At 41.0% G+C, this 12,676-nt stretch overlaps 1 protein-coding gene across 1 annotated transcript in view; it reads left to right on the plus strand.

Moving 5' to 3' along the window:
* Nucleotides 1-791: 791 nt before the first annotated feature.
* The window catches only part of tns1b (tensin 1b), a 274,098-nt gene continuing 262,213 nt past the window's right edge, over nucleotides 792-12,676 (plus strand). Inside the window, exon 1 of the mRNA XM_084162084.1 lies at nucleotides 792-907. Within this exon, the coding sequence (XP_084018210.1) occupies nucleotides 893-907 (15 nt within the window). The 5' untranslated portion in view covers nucleotides 792-892. The remainder of the gene's footprint in view (nucleotides 908-12,676) is intronic.

Raw genomic sequence — 12,676 nt, forward strand, 5'->3', positions numbered from 1 at the left:
TCTCTGTTTTGGTCTCTCAACTACAGCTGCTACTCTATCACATTTAGAGACCCTTCTCTCAGACCCCCTATCCATAGCACTTCTGGGTCATTTCCTCTCTCACACTCTCAGCTTTAGACATTGCCTCTAAATCCTTCACTGCAAAGAGTAGCATGCCCATATTGCCACTAAAACACACACACTATGTAATGTATCTATACCTAATGGATTGACAGTAAATCTATTCTTTGCCATAATGAACTGACCGTAAATAAGTTGTGGTCCTTTTAACACACAGTGTGGTGAGATATGGAGAGCTCAGTCTTGGTTGGCTGGCTGGAAAGGTTTCCATGTTCTGTCAATGATCAACAAGGACGTGAAGCGTCCTGGGGAGCAGGCTACCGCCTCCCCGCCAGCCACAGGTTAAACACTGACCTTGGCCCAAAACATAAAGAAAAGAACAACAGCTCCTGCTGTACTCACTCTGCAGGTCGCTCCATGGTGTGATCCCCGAGAGTGAGACAATATTTCCACTGCTCTGTGTGTGTTATGTGTGTGTTTGCAAGCATGCCGGTGTGTGTGTGTGTTAGTATGAGTGTGTGTGCACGCTTGTGCCTGTGTGTGTGTGTGAGCGTGCGAGTGTGTAGGTCTGTCTGTGTGTGTGTGTGTGTGAGAGTGTGTGTGTGTGTGTGTGTTTTCTCTTTCCCTGTCTAACAATGCAGCTCAGGAAATATGTCAGGATAAAGGCTAGGCTGCCAGGCTCTGTCTCTTAGTTCAGTTTGTGTTACTAGAGGGACTATGGCACAGTCCCCGTGAGCTCCAGGCAAGCCTAATTGAATATTCTGGACCTTACCGGGTTCTGGACCTAAGAGAGGAGTGATTGTCCTATAAGTGTCCCCTTGAAAGCTCTGCAATGTCCTTCTGGCTGGTGAGTGCTCTGTTAACCACTTTGGACCTGGAGGAGGGTCAGGCATTGACTCCCTCTTGAGAGGGCTGCATTCAGTCAGTAAACAACTAGAGAGAAACTGCTGCACGGTTTTACGTAACATTTCATCCAATGTTTTAGACGATGACTTTCCATTTACAGATAAGCAACAGGGGATTTTAGTGATTGGATATTGAGATAAAAGCTCTTTGAAAGGCCCGGTGCCTTGCAACATAGATTATTTTTCTTTGAAGTAAACAAAATGAGGTCTCAGGATGGTAAAAGTAAAGGAGGACATTTGTCGCTTTGTTCAAGATTGTATCACTGGTCATCATATCTTTCCATATTAGTTAAATAATGAGTTAAAAAAACCTCTATGCTTTGCAGACATACAGTACATGTAACAAAAGGCTTACCGGGTTGTCAACATGTTTGCAGGCTTTTTTGCAATACTTTTATGTAACTCACGACTTGCCCAGGGGTTTCTTACAGAAGCTCTTTTTAACAGTTAAAAGCTTGTTTGTCAAAGAATGCAGATGAGGATTTTCTAATTTGATTTGGAACTCTGTTAGAGTCAAGTGCTCAAACAAAGGCTTAGCTGTGTTGTTTTAAAGCCATGGAGATAGAAGATACTGTATCTGGTTCTGTCTCTCTCCTTGGATAAGTTTGAGAGGTCTGTGTCTCCGCTGTCCCTCAACCTTCTTCAAGCTGGAGTGAAGACCCTGTCATGGTTGAGTTGACATACAAAGATAGAGTTTCGTGCACTCAGAGAAACAATTAACTATTAAGTGACCTCATCAAAAAATTAAATAGGATTCCAATTTTTAAAATCATATTAGAATCCCAAAGAAAATGTTTGAATCCTATAGGCGTCCAATAGGACTTGTTCCAAAATCTGATTGGATTCTCTTTTGGATTTTAATAGGATCTTTTTTATTGGAATCCTGTATGATTTTTTGTCTATGGTAAACATTATTATTTTTTAATTATTTTTAAACGAGACCAGAGTTATTATTATAATTTTTTTGACAGGACAGATACAGAGACTACAGATAGGGAGACAGCTATAGAGAGGGGTACAGAAAGTGGTTAAGGGCACAGACTGTCGGCCAAGGGGGCTTAAGTGGTCAGGAGTCGGGTGCTTAGACTCCAGCACACTGATATGATTTTTCTATTAGATTCTTGTATATGATAGGATCCCATTGGGCAAAAACTGGTTGAATCAACGTTGTTTCCACGTAATTTCAACCCAAAAATTGATGTGATGACGTTGAATCAATGTGTAAAACTGATTGGATTTGAAAAAAGTAATCAACGCAAGGGAATTTCGTCTTTTTTTCACTCAACTTTTAACCTAAATCCAATGACGTGACATTTTTTGTTAATTTGACGTTGAATTCACGTTAGTTGACAGCTCAACCAAATGTAAATCAAAACTAGACGTTGAACTGACATCTGTGCCCAGTGGGATCTTTCTATTTGATTCTAATTCTATAGGATTCTATAGGATTTCAATGTTTTGTTCTCCTATAGGATTTCTATAAATTTTGTATATGGGAATTATATACATATTTATATTACATTTGTAAAGGATTTCTCCTCAAAACTTGGCTATATGCTATAGTTAACTTGGCTGCTTAACATGTGGAGCACACACCCTCCAAACCTCTTAGACAATTACCTATGAAGGTGGACAGTGGATACGTGAACTATAATAACATCATAAGCCATCAGTATTGGAACTGCCACCGTTGCCACTTGAGATGGTGACTCTATAGTGGGAAACTGCCGGCAATATCCTCTTTACCCAGTAGCTATCTTGTGCAGCCCCATCCCCCCAAGGTCCAAGGGACACAATGTGAGTAAACATTTGCATCTGGTGCATCTGCGTCACACGTTAAAGTGATTGTGCCAACTGCAACAACAATAGCTGTGAAACCTACTGAGACTTTCTGCAAGGTTGTTTACATTTGTGTCAAAAAGGTGTGCTATGTGGCATTACAGCCAAACAGCATAGAGCTAGATTAACAATTTGATGTAATCTTAACGACACACGGTATCATATATATATATATATATATATATATATATATATATATATTATTTTTTTACAATACCTGGATCAGGTGTGCCAAGAGGTCACTAGATGGGCACTGGTAGTTACTTCGAGGGAAATAGGGAAGATGGGGAGGGATCACCTTCTAGGAATGGAGAGAGGGTGGGGGGGACAGCTCTGGGGGGAGGGAGGGTGGGGAGGGGGTACAACCCTGGGAGGGAGGAAGGGAGGGAGGGATAGAGGGTGGTACATCCCAGGGAGGGAAGGAGTTCGGGGGGTCTCATTATCTTTAGGTTTATCTTTTCCTCTTCTTATCCCAACATAAAGAAGGTAAAGGGAACATTCTGTTTTTTGTATGCATAGCTGACTATTTGTATTTATTAGGGATCCCCATTAGCTGCTGCCAAGGCAGAAGCTACTCTTCCTGATGTCCAAACATATTAAAACACTTACAGTTGAAGTCAGAGGTTTACATACTCCTTAGCCAAATACATTTAAACTCAGTTTTTCACAATTCCTGACATTTAATCCTAGTAAAAATTCCCTGTTTTAGGTCAGTTAGGATCACCACTTTATTTTAAGAATGTGTAATGTCAGAATAATAGTAGAGAAAATTATTTATTTCAGCTTTTATTTCTTTCATCACATTCCCAGTGGGTCAGAAGTTTACATACACTCAATTAGTATTTGGTATCATTGCCTTTAAATAGTTTAACTTGGGTCAAACGTTTCGGGTAGCCTTCCACAAGCTTCCCACAATAAGTTGGGTGAATTTTGGCCCATTCCTCCTGACAGAGCTGGTGTAACTGAGTCAGTTTTGTAGGCCTCCTTGCTCGCACAAGCTTTTTCAGTTCTGCCCACACATTTTCTATAGGATTGAGGTCAGGGCTTTGAGATGGCCACTCCAATACCTTGACTTTGTTGTCCGTAAGCCATTTTGCCACAAATTTGGAAGTATGCTTGGGGTCATTGTCCATTTGGAACACCCATTTGCGACCAAGATTTAACTTCCTGACTGATGTCTTGAGATGTTGCTTCAATATATCCACATAATTTTCCTTCCTCATGATGACATCTATTTAGTGAAGTGCACCAGGCCCTCCTGCAGCAAAGCACCCCCACAGCATGATGCTGCCACCTCCGTGCTTCATGGTTGGGATGGTGTTCTTCGGCTTGCAAACATTCCCCTTTTTCCTCCAAACATAATGATGGTCATTATGGCCAAACAGTTCTATTTTTGTTTCATTAGACCAGAGGACATTTCTCCAAAAAGTACGATCTTTGTCCCCATGTGCAGTTGCAAACCGTTTTGGAGCAGTGGCTTCTTCCTTGCTGAGCGGCCTTTCAGGTTATGTCAATATAGGACTCGTTTTACTGTGGATATAGCTACTTTTGTACCTGTTTCCTCCAGCATCTTCACAAGGTCCATTGCTGTTGTTCTGGGATTGATTTGCACTTTTCACACCAAAGTACGTTCATCTCTAGGAGACAGAACGCGTCTCCTTCCTGAGCGGTATGACGGCTGTGTGGTCCCATGGTGTTTATACTTACGTACTATTGTTTGTACAGATGAACGTGGTACCTTCAGGCGTTTGGAAATTGCTCCCAAGGATGAACCAGACTTGTGGCGGTCTACAATTGTTTTTCTGAGGTCTTGGCTGATTTCTTTTGATTTTCCCATGATGTCAAGCAAAGAGGCACTGAGTTTGAAGGTAGGCCTTGAAATACATCCACAGGTACACCTCCAATTGACTCAAATTATGTCAATTAGCCTATCAGAAGCTTCTAAAGCCATGCCATCATTTTCTGGAATTTTCCAATCTGTGTAAAGGCACAGTCAACTTAGTGTATGTAAACTTCTGACCCACTGAAATTGTGATACAGTGAATTATAAGTGAAATAATATGTCTGTAAACGGTTGTTGGAATAATTACTTGTGCCATGCACAAAGTAGATGTCCTAAACGACTTGCCAAAGCTATAGTTTGCTAACGAGACATTTGTGGAGTGGTTGAAAAACGAGTTTTAATGACTCCAACCTAAGTGTATGTAAACTTCCGACTTCAACTGTACATTACATATAAAACAAAAGATAAAACAGTACATCATATAACATTATTAAAATTTTTTTAAATTAATACCACCATACAACAATATCACAATGTGTGCGTATGCATGTGTCTGTGCCTTTGTGTGTGTCTCTTCACAGTCCCCGTTGTTCCATAAGGTGTATTTTTTATGTTTTTAAAATCTGATTCTACTGCTTGCATCAGTGACCTGATGTGGAATAGAGTTCCATGTAGTCATGGCTCTATGTAGTACTGTGCACCTCCCATAGTCTGTTCTGGACTTGGGGACTGTTAAGAGACCTCTGGTGGCATGTCTTGTGGGGTATGCATGGGTGTCTGAGCTGTGTGCTAGTATTTTAAACAGACAGCTCGGTATATTCAGCTTGTCAACACCTCTTACAAAAACAAGTAGTGATGAAGTCAATCTCTCTTCCACTTTGAGCCATGAGAGATTGACATGCACGTCATTCATGTTAGCTCTCCGTGTACTTTTAAGGGCCAGCCGTGCTGCCCAGTTCTGAGCCAACTGCAATTTTCCCAAGTCCCACTTTGTGGAACCCGACCACACTACTGAACAGTAGTCTAGGTGAGACAAAACTAGGGCCTGTAGGACCTGCCTTGTTGATAGTGTTGTTAAGAAGGCAGAGCAGCACTTTATTATGGACAGACTTCTCCCCACCTTAGCTGCTGTTGTATCAATATGTTTTGACAATGACAGTTTACAATCCAGGGTTACTCCAAGCAGTTTAGTCACCTCAACTTGCTAAATTTCCACATTATTCATTACGAGATGTAGTTGAGGTTTAGGGATAGTGAATGATTTGTTCCAAATACAATGCTTTTAGTTGTGGAAATATTTAGGTCTAACTTATTCCTTGCTACCCATTCCGAAACTAACTGCAGCGCTTTGTTTAGTGTTGCAGTTATTTCAGTTGCTGTAGTAGCTGACCTGTATAGTGTTGAGTCATCCGCATACACAGACACACTGGCTTTACTCAAAGCCAGTGGCCTGACGTTAGTAAAGATGGAAAAAAGTAAGGGGCCTAAACAGCTACCCTGGGGAATTCCTGATTCTACCTGGATTATGTTTGAAAGGCTTCCATTAAAGAACACCCTCTGTGTTCTGTTAGACAAGTAACTCTTTATCCACATTAGAGCAGGGGTGTAAAGCCATAACACATACGTTTTTCCAGCAGCAGACTATGATCAATCATGTCAAAAGCTGCACTGAAGTCTAACAAGACAGCCCCCACAATAATTGTATCATCAATTTCTCTCAGCCAATCATCAGTCATTTGTGTAAGTGCTGTGCTTGTTGAGTGTCCTTCCCTATAAGCGTGCTGAAAGTCAGTTGTCAGTTTGTTTACTGTGAAATAGCATTGTATCTGGTCAAACACAATTTTTTCCAGATGTTTACTAAGGGTTGGTAACAGGCTGATTGGTCGGCTATTTGAGCCAGTAAAGGGGGTTTACTATTCTTTAGCTTCCCTCCGGACCTGAGGGCACACACTTTCTGGTAGGCTTAAATTGAAGATGTGGCAAATAGCAGTGGCAATATCGTCCGCTATTATCCTCAGTAATTTTCCATCCAGATTGTCAGACCCCGGTGGCTTGTCATTGTTTATAGACAACAATCATTTTTTAACTTCTTTTAAACTGACTTTACGGAATTCAAAAGTACAATTATTGTCTTTCATAATTTGGTCAGATATACTTGGATGTGTAGTGTCAGCGTTTGTTGCTGGCATGTCATACCTAAGTTTGCTTATCTTGCCAATGAAGAAGTCATTAAAGTAGTTGGCAGTATCAGTGGGTTTTGTGATGAATGAGCTATCTGATTCAATGAATGATGGAGCCGAGTTTGCCTTTTTTCCCAGAATTTAATTTAAGGTGCTCCAAAGCTTTTTAATATCATTCTTTATATCATTAATTTTTGTTTCATAGTATAGTTTCTTTTTATTTAGTTTAGTCACATGATTTCTTAATTTGCAGTACGTTTGACAATCAGTTGGGCTGCCAGACTTATTTGCCATACCTTTTGCCTCATCCCTCTCAACCATACCATTTTTCAATTCCTCATCAATCCAAGGGGATTTAACAGTTTTTACAGTCATTTTCTTAATGGGTGCGTGCTTATTAGTAACTGGAATATGCAATTTCATAATTGTGTCAAGTGCAGCGTCTGGTTGCTCCTCATTACACACCACAGAGCAGCAAATATTATTTACATCATCAACATATGAATCACTACAAAACGTATTGTATGACCTCTTATACACTATTTTAGGCCCAACCTTTGGAACTTTGGTTTTCCTAGAAGTGGCTACTATATTGTGATCACTACATCCTATGGATTTGGATACTGCTTTAAAGCACATTTCTGCAGCATTAGTAAAGATGTGATCAATACATTATTTAATTCCTGTGCTGTTTGTAAATACCCTGGTAGGTTGACTGACAACCTGAATCAGGTTGCAGGAACTGGTTACAGTTAGACATTTTTTCTTGAGTGGGCAGCTTGATGAGAGCCAGTCAATATTTAAATCACCCAGAAAATATACTTCTCTGTTGATATCACATACATTATCAAGCATTTCACACATATTATCCAGATACTGACTGTTAGCACTTGGTGGTCTATAGCAACTTCCCACAAGAAGGGGCTTTAGGTGAGGCAGATTAACCTGTAGCCATATTAGTTGAAGAATATCTAACATGAGATCGTCTCATTGTCACAATGGTAGGGATTAACTGAGCTGGTCTTGGGTCATTGATAAGTAATTGTTTCAACACAGCCTTGAAATGCATGGACAGAGTCCAGGAGCCAAGATGATTTGGACTATTCTATATTTTATATTAAATGAAAGAAATGCATATATCTTTGTGTTACTGTACCTAAAAATATATTTTAATTCTACTTTTTGTTTGCATATAAGCAATATAAAGATGCTGTGCATTCTAAGGGGAAAACCCCCCAAAATCATGTGTTATTATAACATTGTATATAGTATTGTGGTCATATTGTTCTGTCCTTTAATTCAAAGACAAGAAGTTGCATGAATAAGAATCAAATCAAATAACTTAAGTGAGTGTTTTTTGAAAAATGTGTACTGTACTGGTGGTCATACTGCAGTTGAACTTGCAGCCTTGAATCAATCCCATATTGTAGTGTTGAAAAAACCCGAAATGAATATAGAACTGTTGTTTCTGATCAACGAAAATTGATGTTGTAATTAAACTATAATTGAATGGGTTCAATAAAGAAATAAAGTTCTAATAGGATTCTGATTGGGGTGACAAAATCCTACAAGACATCAAAAACCTATATGATCCAATAGGATCCAAAAGTAGTCCAATAGGATTCCAATAGGATTCTGATAGAGGTGACACAAAATCCTATAGGGTTGCGAGAATCCTATAGGATTCTATTGGAAAAAAAATTTGACTAGTGTGGAGCAGGATTGTGAATTCTGCATACAGTATACTGTAGGTGCATGGTCTGATAGTTAAATGTTTTTGCTTTAGCCATCCATGCTCATGGGTCTGTTTTAGATGTATTCACCCCTTGCATTTCTTGCAATCCCGGTCACAGTGCTTGATTCACATAGAAGTAAATTTCCAGTTGAGTCAGTCATGGTTTCTGGTAGGGCTCATGGTATATACAGTGGGGGAAAAAAGTATTTAGTCAGCCAGCAATTGTGCAAGTTCTCCCACTTCAAAAGATGAGAGAGGCCTGTAATTTTCATCATAGGTACACGTCAACTATGACAGACAAATTGAGAAAAAGAAATCCAGAAAATCACATTGTAGGATTTTTTATGAATTTATTTGCAAATTATGGTGGAAAATAAGTATTTGGTCACCTACAAACAAGCAAGATTTCTGGCTCTCACAGACCTGTAACTTCTTCTTTAAGAGGCTCCTCTGTCCTCCACTCGTTACCTGTATTAATGGCACCTATTTGAACTTGTTATCAGTATAAAAGACACCTGTCCACAACCTCAAACAGTCACACTCCAAACTCCACTATGGCCAAGACCAAAGAGCTGTCAAAGGACACCAGAAACAAAATTGTAGACCTGCACCAGGCTGGGAAGACTAAATCTGCAATAGGTAAGCAGCTTGGTTTGAAGAAATCAACTGTGGGAGCAATTATTAGGAAATGGAAGATATACAAGACCACTGATAATCTCCCTCGATCTGGGGCTCCACGCAAGATCTCACCCCGTGGGGTCAAAATGATCACAAGAACGGTGAGCAAAAATCCCAGAACCACACGGGGGGACCTAGTGAATGACCTGCAGAGAGCTGGGACCAAAGTAACAAAACCTACCATCAGTAACACACTACGCCGCCAGGGACTAAAATCCTGCAGTGCCAGACGTATCCCCCTGCTTAAGCCAGTACATGTCCAGGCCCGTCTGAAGTTTGCTAGAGTACATTTGGATGATCCAGAAGAGGATTGGGAGAATGTCATATGGTCAGATGAAACCAAAATATAACTTTTTGGTAAAAACTCAACTCGTCGTGTTTGGAGGACAAAGAATGCTGAGTTGCATCCAAAGAACACCATACCTACTGTGAAGCATGGGGGTGGAAACATCATGCTTTGGGGCTGTTTTTCTGCAAAGGGACCAGGACGACTGATCTGTGTAAAGGAAAGAATGAATGGGGCCATGTATCGTGAGATTTTGAGTGAAAACCTCCTTCCATCAGCAAGGGCATTGAAGATGAAACGTGGCTGGGTCTTTCAGCATGACAATGATCCCAAACACACCACCCGGGCAACGAAGGAGTGGCTTCGTAAGAAGCATTTCAAGGTCCTGGATTGGCCTAGCCAGTCTCCAGATCTCAACCCCATAGAAAATCTTTGGAGGGAGTTGAAAGTCTGTGTTGCCCAGCGACAGCCCCAAAACATCACTGCTCTAGAGGAGATCTGCATGGAGGAATGGGCCAAAATACCAGCAGCCGTGTGTGAAAACCTTGTGAAGACTTACAGAAAACGTTTGACCTGTGTCATTGCCAAATTAAGGGTATATAACAAAGTATTGAGAAACTTTTGCTATTGACCAAATACTTATTTTCCACCATAATTTGCAAATAAATTCATAAAAAATCCTACAATGTGATTTTCTGGATATTTTTTTCTCATTTTGTCTGTCATAGTTGACATGTACCTATGATGAAAATTACAGGCCTCTCTCATCTTTTTAAGTAGGAGAACTTGCACAATTGGTGGCTGACTAAATACTTTTTTCCCCCACTGTAGATCAAGTGGAGCATATCTCCATCACCGGGGTGGGTAGGATGTCTGGCTACTTAGCGCAGGGGTGCGTAACAGCAAAGTGTAGAGTCACAATTGCCACCTCTGGTGACCACCGTCAGAGTCAGCTAACAGTAGGGCCTACCAGCAAGACAAAACAATAGCCCAGCCTTTACCCTGTGGTTAGTGTGGTATGCTGGCTCATGAATGTGACCTCAAACCAAAAACAACAACAAGGTCATGTGACCTCACTTCCTGTCTAATGTTTCTTGATAAGAGAACACACAGATATTTTTTGTAGATGGTTTGAGAACACAATTTCCTTGGTTGGTCAATACTGAATGGTGATGGATATATTCTTACAAATGGGGATTTTCTGAACATGATCAAAAATACCATTTTTGTCACCCACATTTCTATCTGGGTGACTAATTATATTTTATTGGAGATATGTGTTGAAGGTACTGTAGCCTACATGGTGTGTTGACTTGCTTTCAGATGACCTCAAACCGTCTAACTCTCTGTCTCTCCCTCCCTCCCCCTCTCTCTCTTCCCCTAGTTAATGCATAAATATCACTCTGCGAGGCGGCTGCACGGCTAATTACTTTATGGGCCCAGGGAAAGTAATAATTGCTGGGTTCAGAAGGGGTCTTTCTCCGGCCCCCTTGGAGGTGACCCTGGAGCGGTCCTCCCTCAGTCCTTTACCTCTGTTTGTACAGTGGGGAAAAAAAGTATTTAGTCAGCCACCAATTGTGCAAGTTCTCCCACTTAAAAAGATGAGAGAGGCCTGTAATTTTCATCATAGGTACACGTCAACTATGATAGACAAAATGAGAAAAGGAAATCCAGAAAATCACATTGTAGGATTTTTAATGAATTTATTTGCAAATTATGGTGGAAAATAAGTATTTGGTCAATAACAAAAGTTTCTCAATACTTTGTTATATACTCTTTGTTGGCAATGACACAGGTCAAACGTTTTCTGTAAGTCTTCACAAGGTTTTCACACACTGTTGCTGGTATTTTGGCACATTCCTCCATGCAGATCTCCTCTAGAGCAGTGATGTTTTGGGGCTGTCGCTGGGCAACACAGACTTTCAACTCCCTCCAAATATTTTCAATGGGGTTGAGATCTGGAGACTGGGTAGGCCACTCCAGGACCTTGAAATGCTTCTTACGAAGCCACTCCTTTGTTGCCCGGGCGGTGTGTTTGGGATCATTGTCATGCTGAAAGACCCAGCCACGTTTCATCTTCAATGCCCTTGCTGATGGAAGGAGGTTTTCACTCAACATCTCACGATACATGGCCCCATTCATTCTTTCCTTTACACGGATCAGTCGTCCTGGTCCCTTTGCAGAAAAACAGCCCCAAAGCATGATGTTTCCACCCCATGCTTCACAGTAGGTATGGTGTTCTTTGGATGCAACTCAGCATTCTTTGTCCTCCAAACACGACGAGTTGAGTTTTTACCAAAAAGTTCTATTTTGGTTTCATCTGACCATATGACATTCTCCCAATCCTCTTCTGGATCATCCAAATGCACTCTAGCAAACTTCAGACGGGCCTGGACATGTACTGGCTTAAGCAGGGGGACACGTCTGGCACTGCAGGATTTGAGTCCCTGGCGGCGTAGTGTGTTACTGATGGTAGGCTTTGTTACTTTGGTCCCAGCTCTCTGCAGGTCATTCACTAGGTCCCCCCGTGTGGTTCTGGGATTTTTGCTCACCGTTCTTGTGATCATTTTGACCCCACGGGGTGAGATCTTGCGTGGAGCCCCAGATCGAGGGAGATTATCAGTGGTCTTGTATGTCTTCCATTTCCTAATAATTGCTCCCACAGTTGATTTCTTCAAACCAAGCTGCTTACCTATTGCAGATTCAGTCTTCCCAGCCTGGTGCAGGTCTACAATTTTGTTTCTGGTGTCCTTTGACAGCTCTTTGGTCTTGGGCATAGTGGAGTTTGGAGTGTGACTGTTTGAGGTTGTTGACAGGTGTCTTTTATACTGATAACAAGTTCAAACAGGTGCCATTAATACAGGTAACGAGTGGAGGACAGAGGAGCCTCTTAAAGAAGAAGTTACAGGTCTGTGAGAGCCAGAAATCTTGCTTGTTTGTAGGTGACCAAATACTTATTTTCCACCATAATTTGCAAATAAATTCATTAAAAAATCCTACAATGTGATTTTCTGGATTTTTTTTTCTCAATTTGTCTGTCATAGTTGACGTGTACCTATGATGAAAATTACAGGCCTCTCTCATCTTTTTAAGTGGGAGAACTTGCACAATTGGTGGCTGACTAAATACTTTTTTCCCCCACTGTACATAAGAGGCGAAAGGAACCCCTCATTAGATTCCCCCCTACATCAGTGTCACAATGGTATGTCC

Source organism: Coregonus lavaretus, assembly GCF_964263955.1.
Source record: "Coregonus lavaretus genome assembly, chromosome: 5".
NCBI lineage: Eukaryota > Metazoa > Chordata > Actinopteri > Salmoniformes > Salmonidae > Coregonus > Coregonus lavaretus.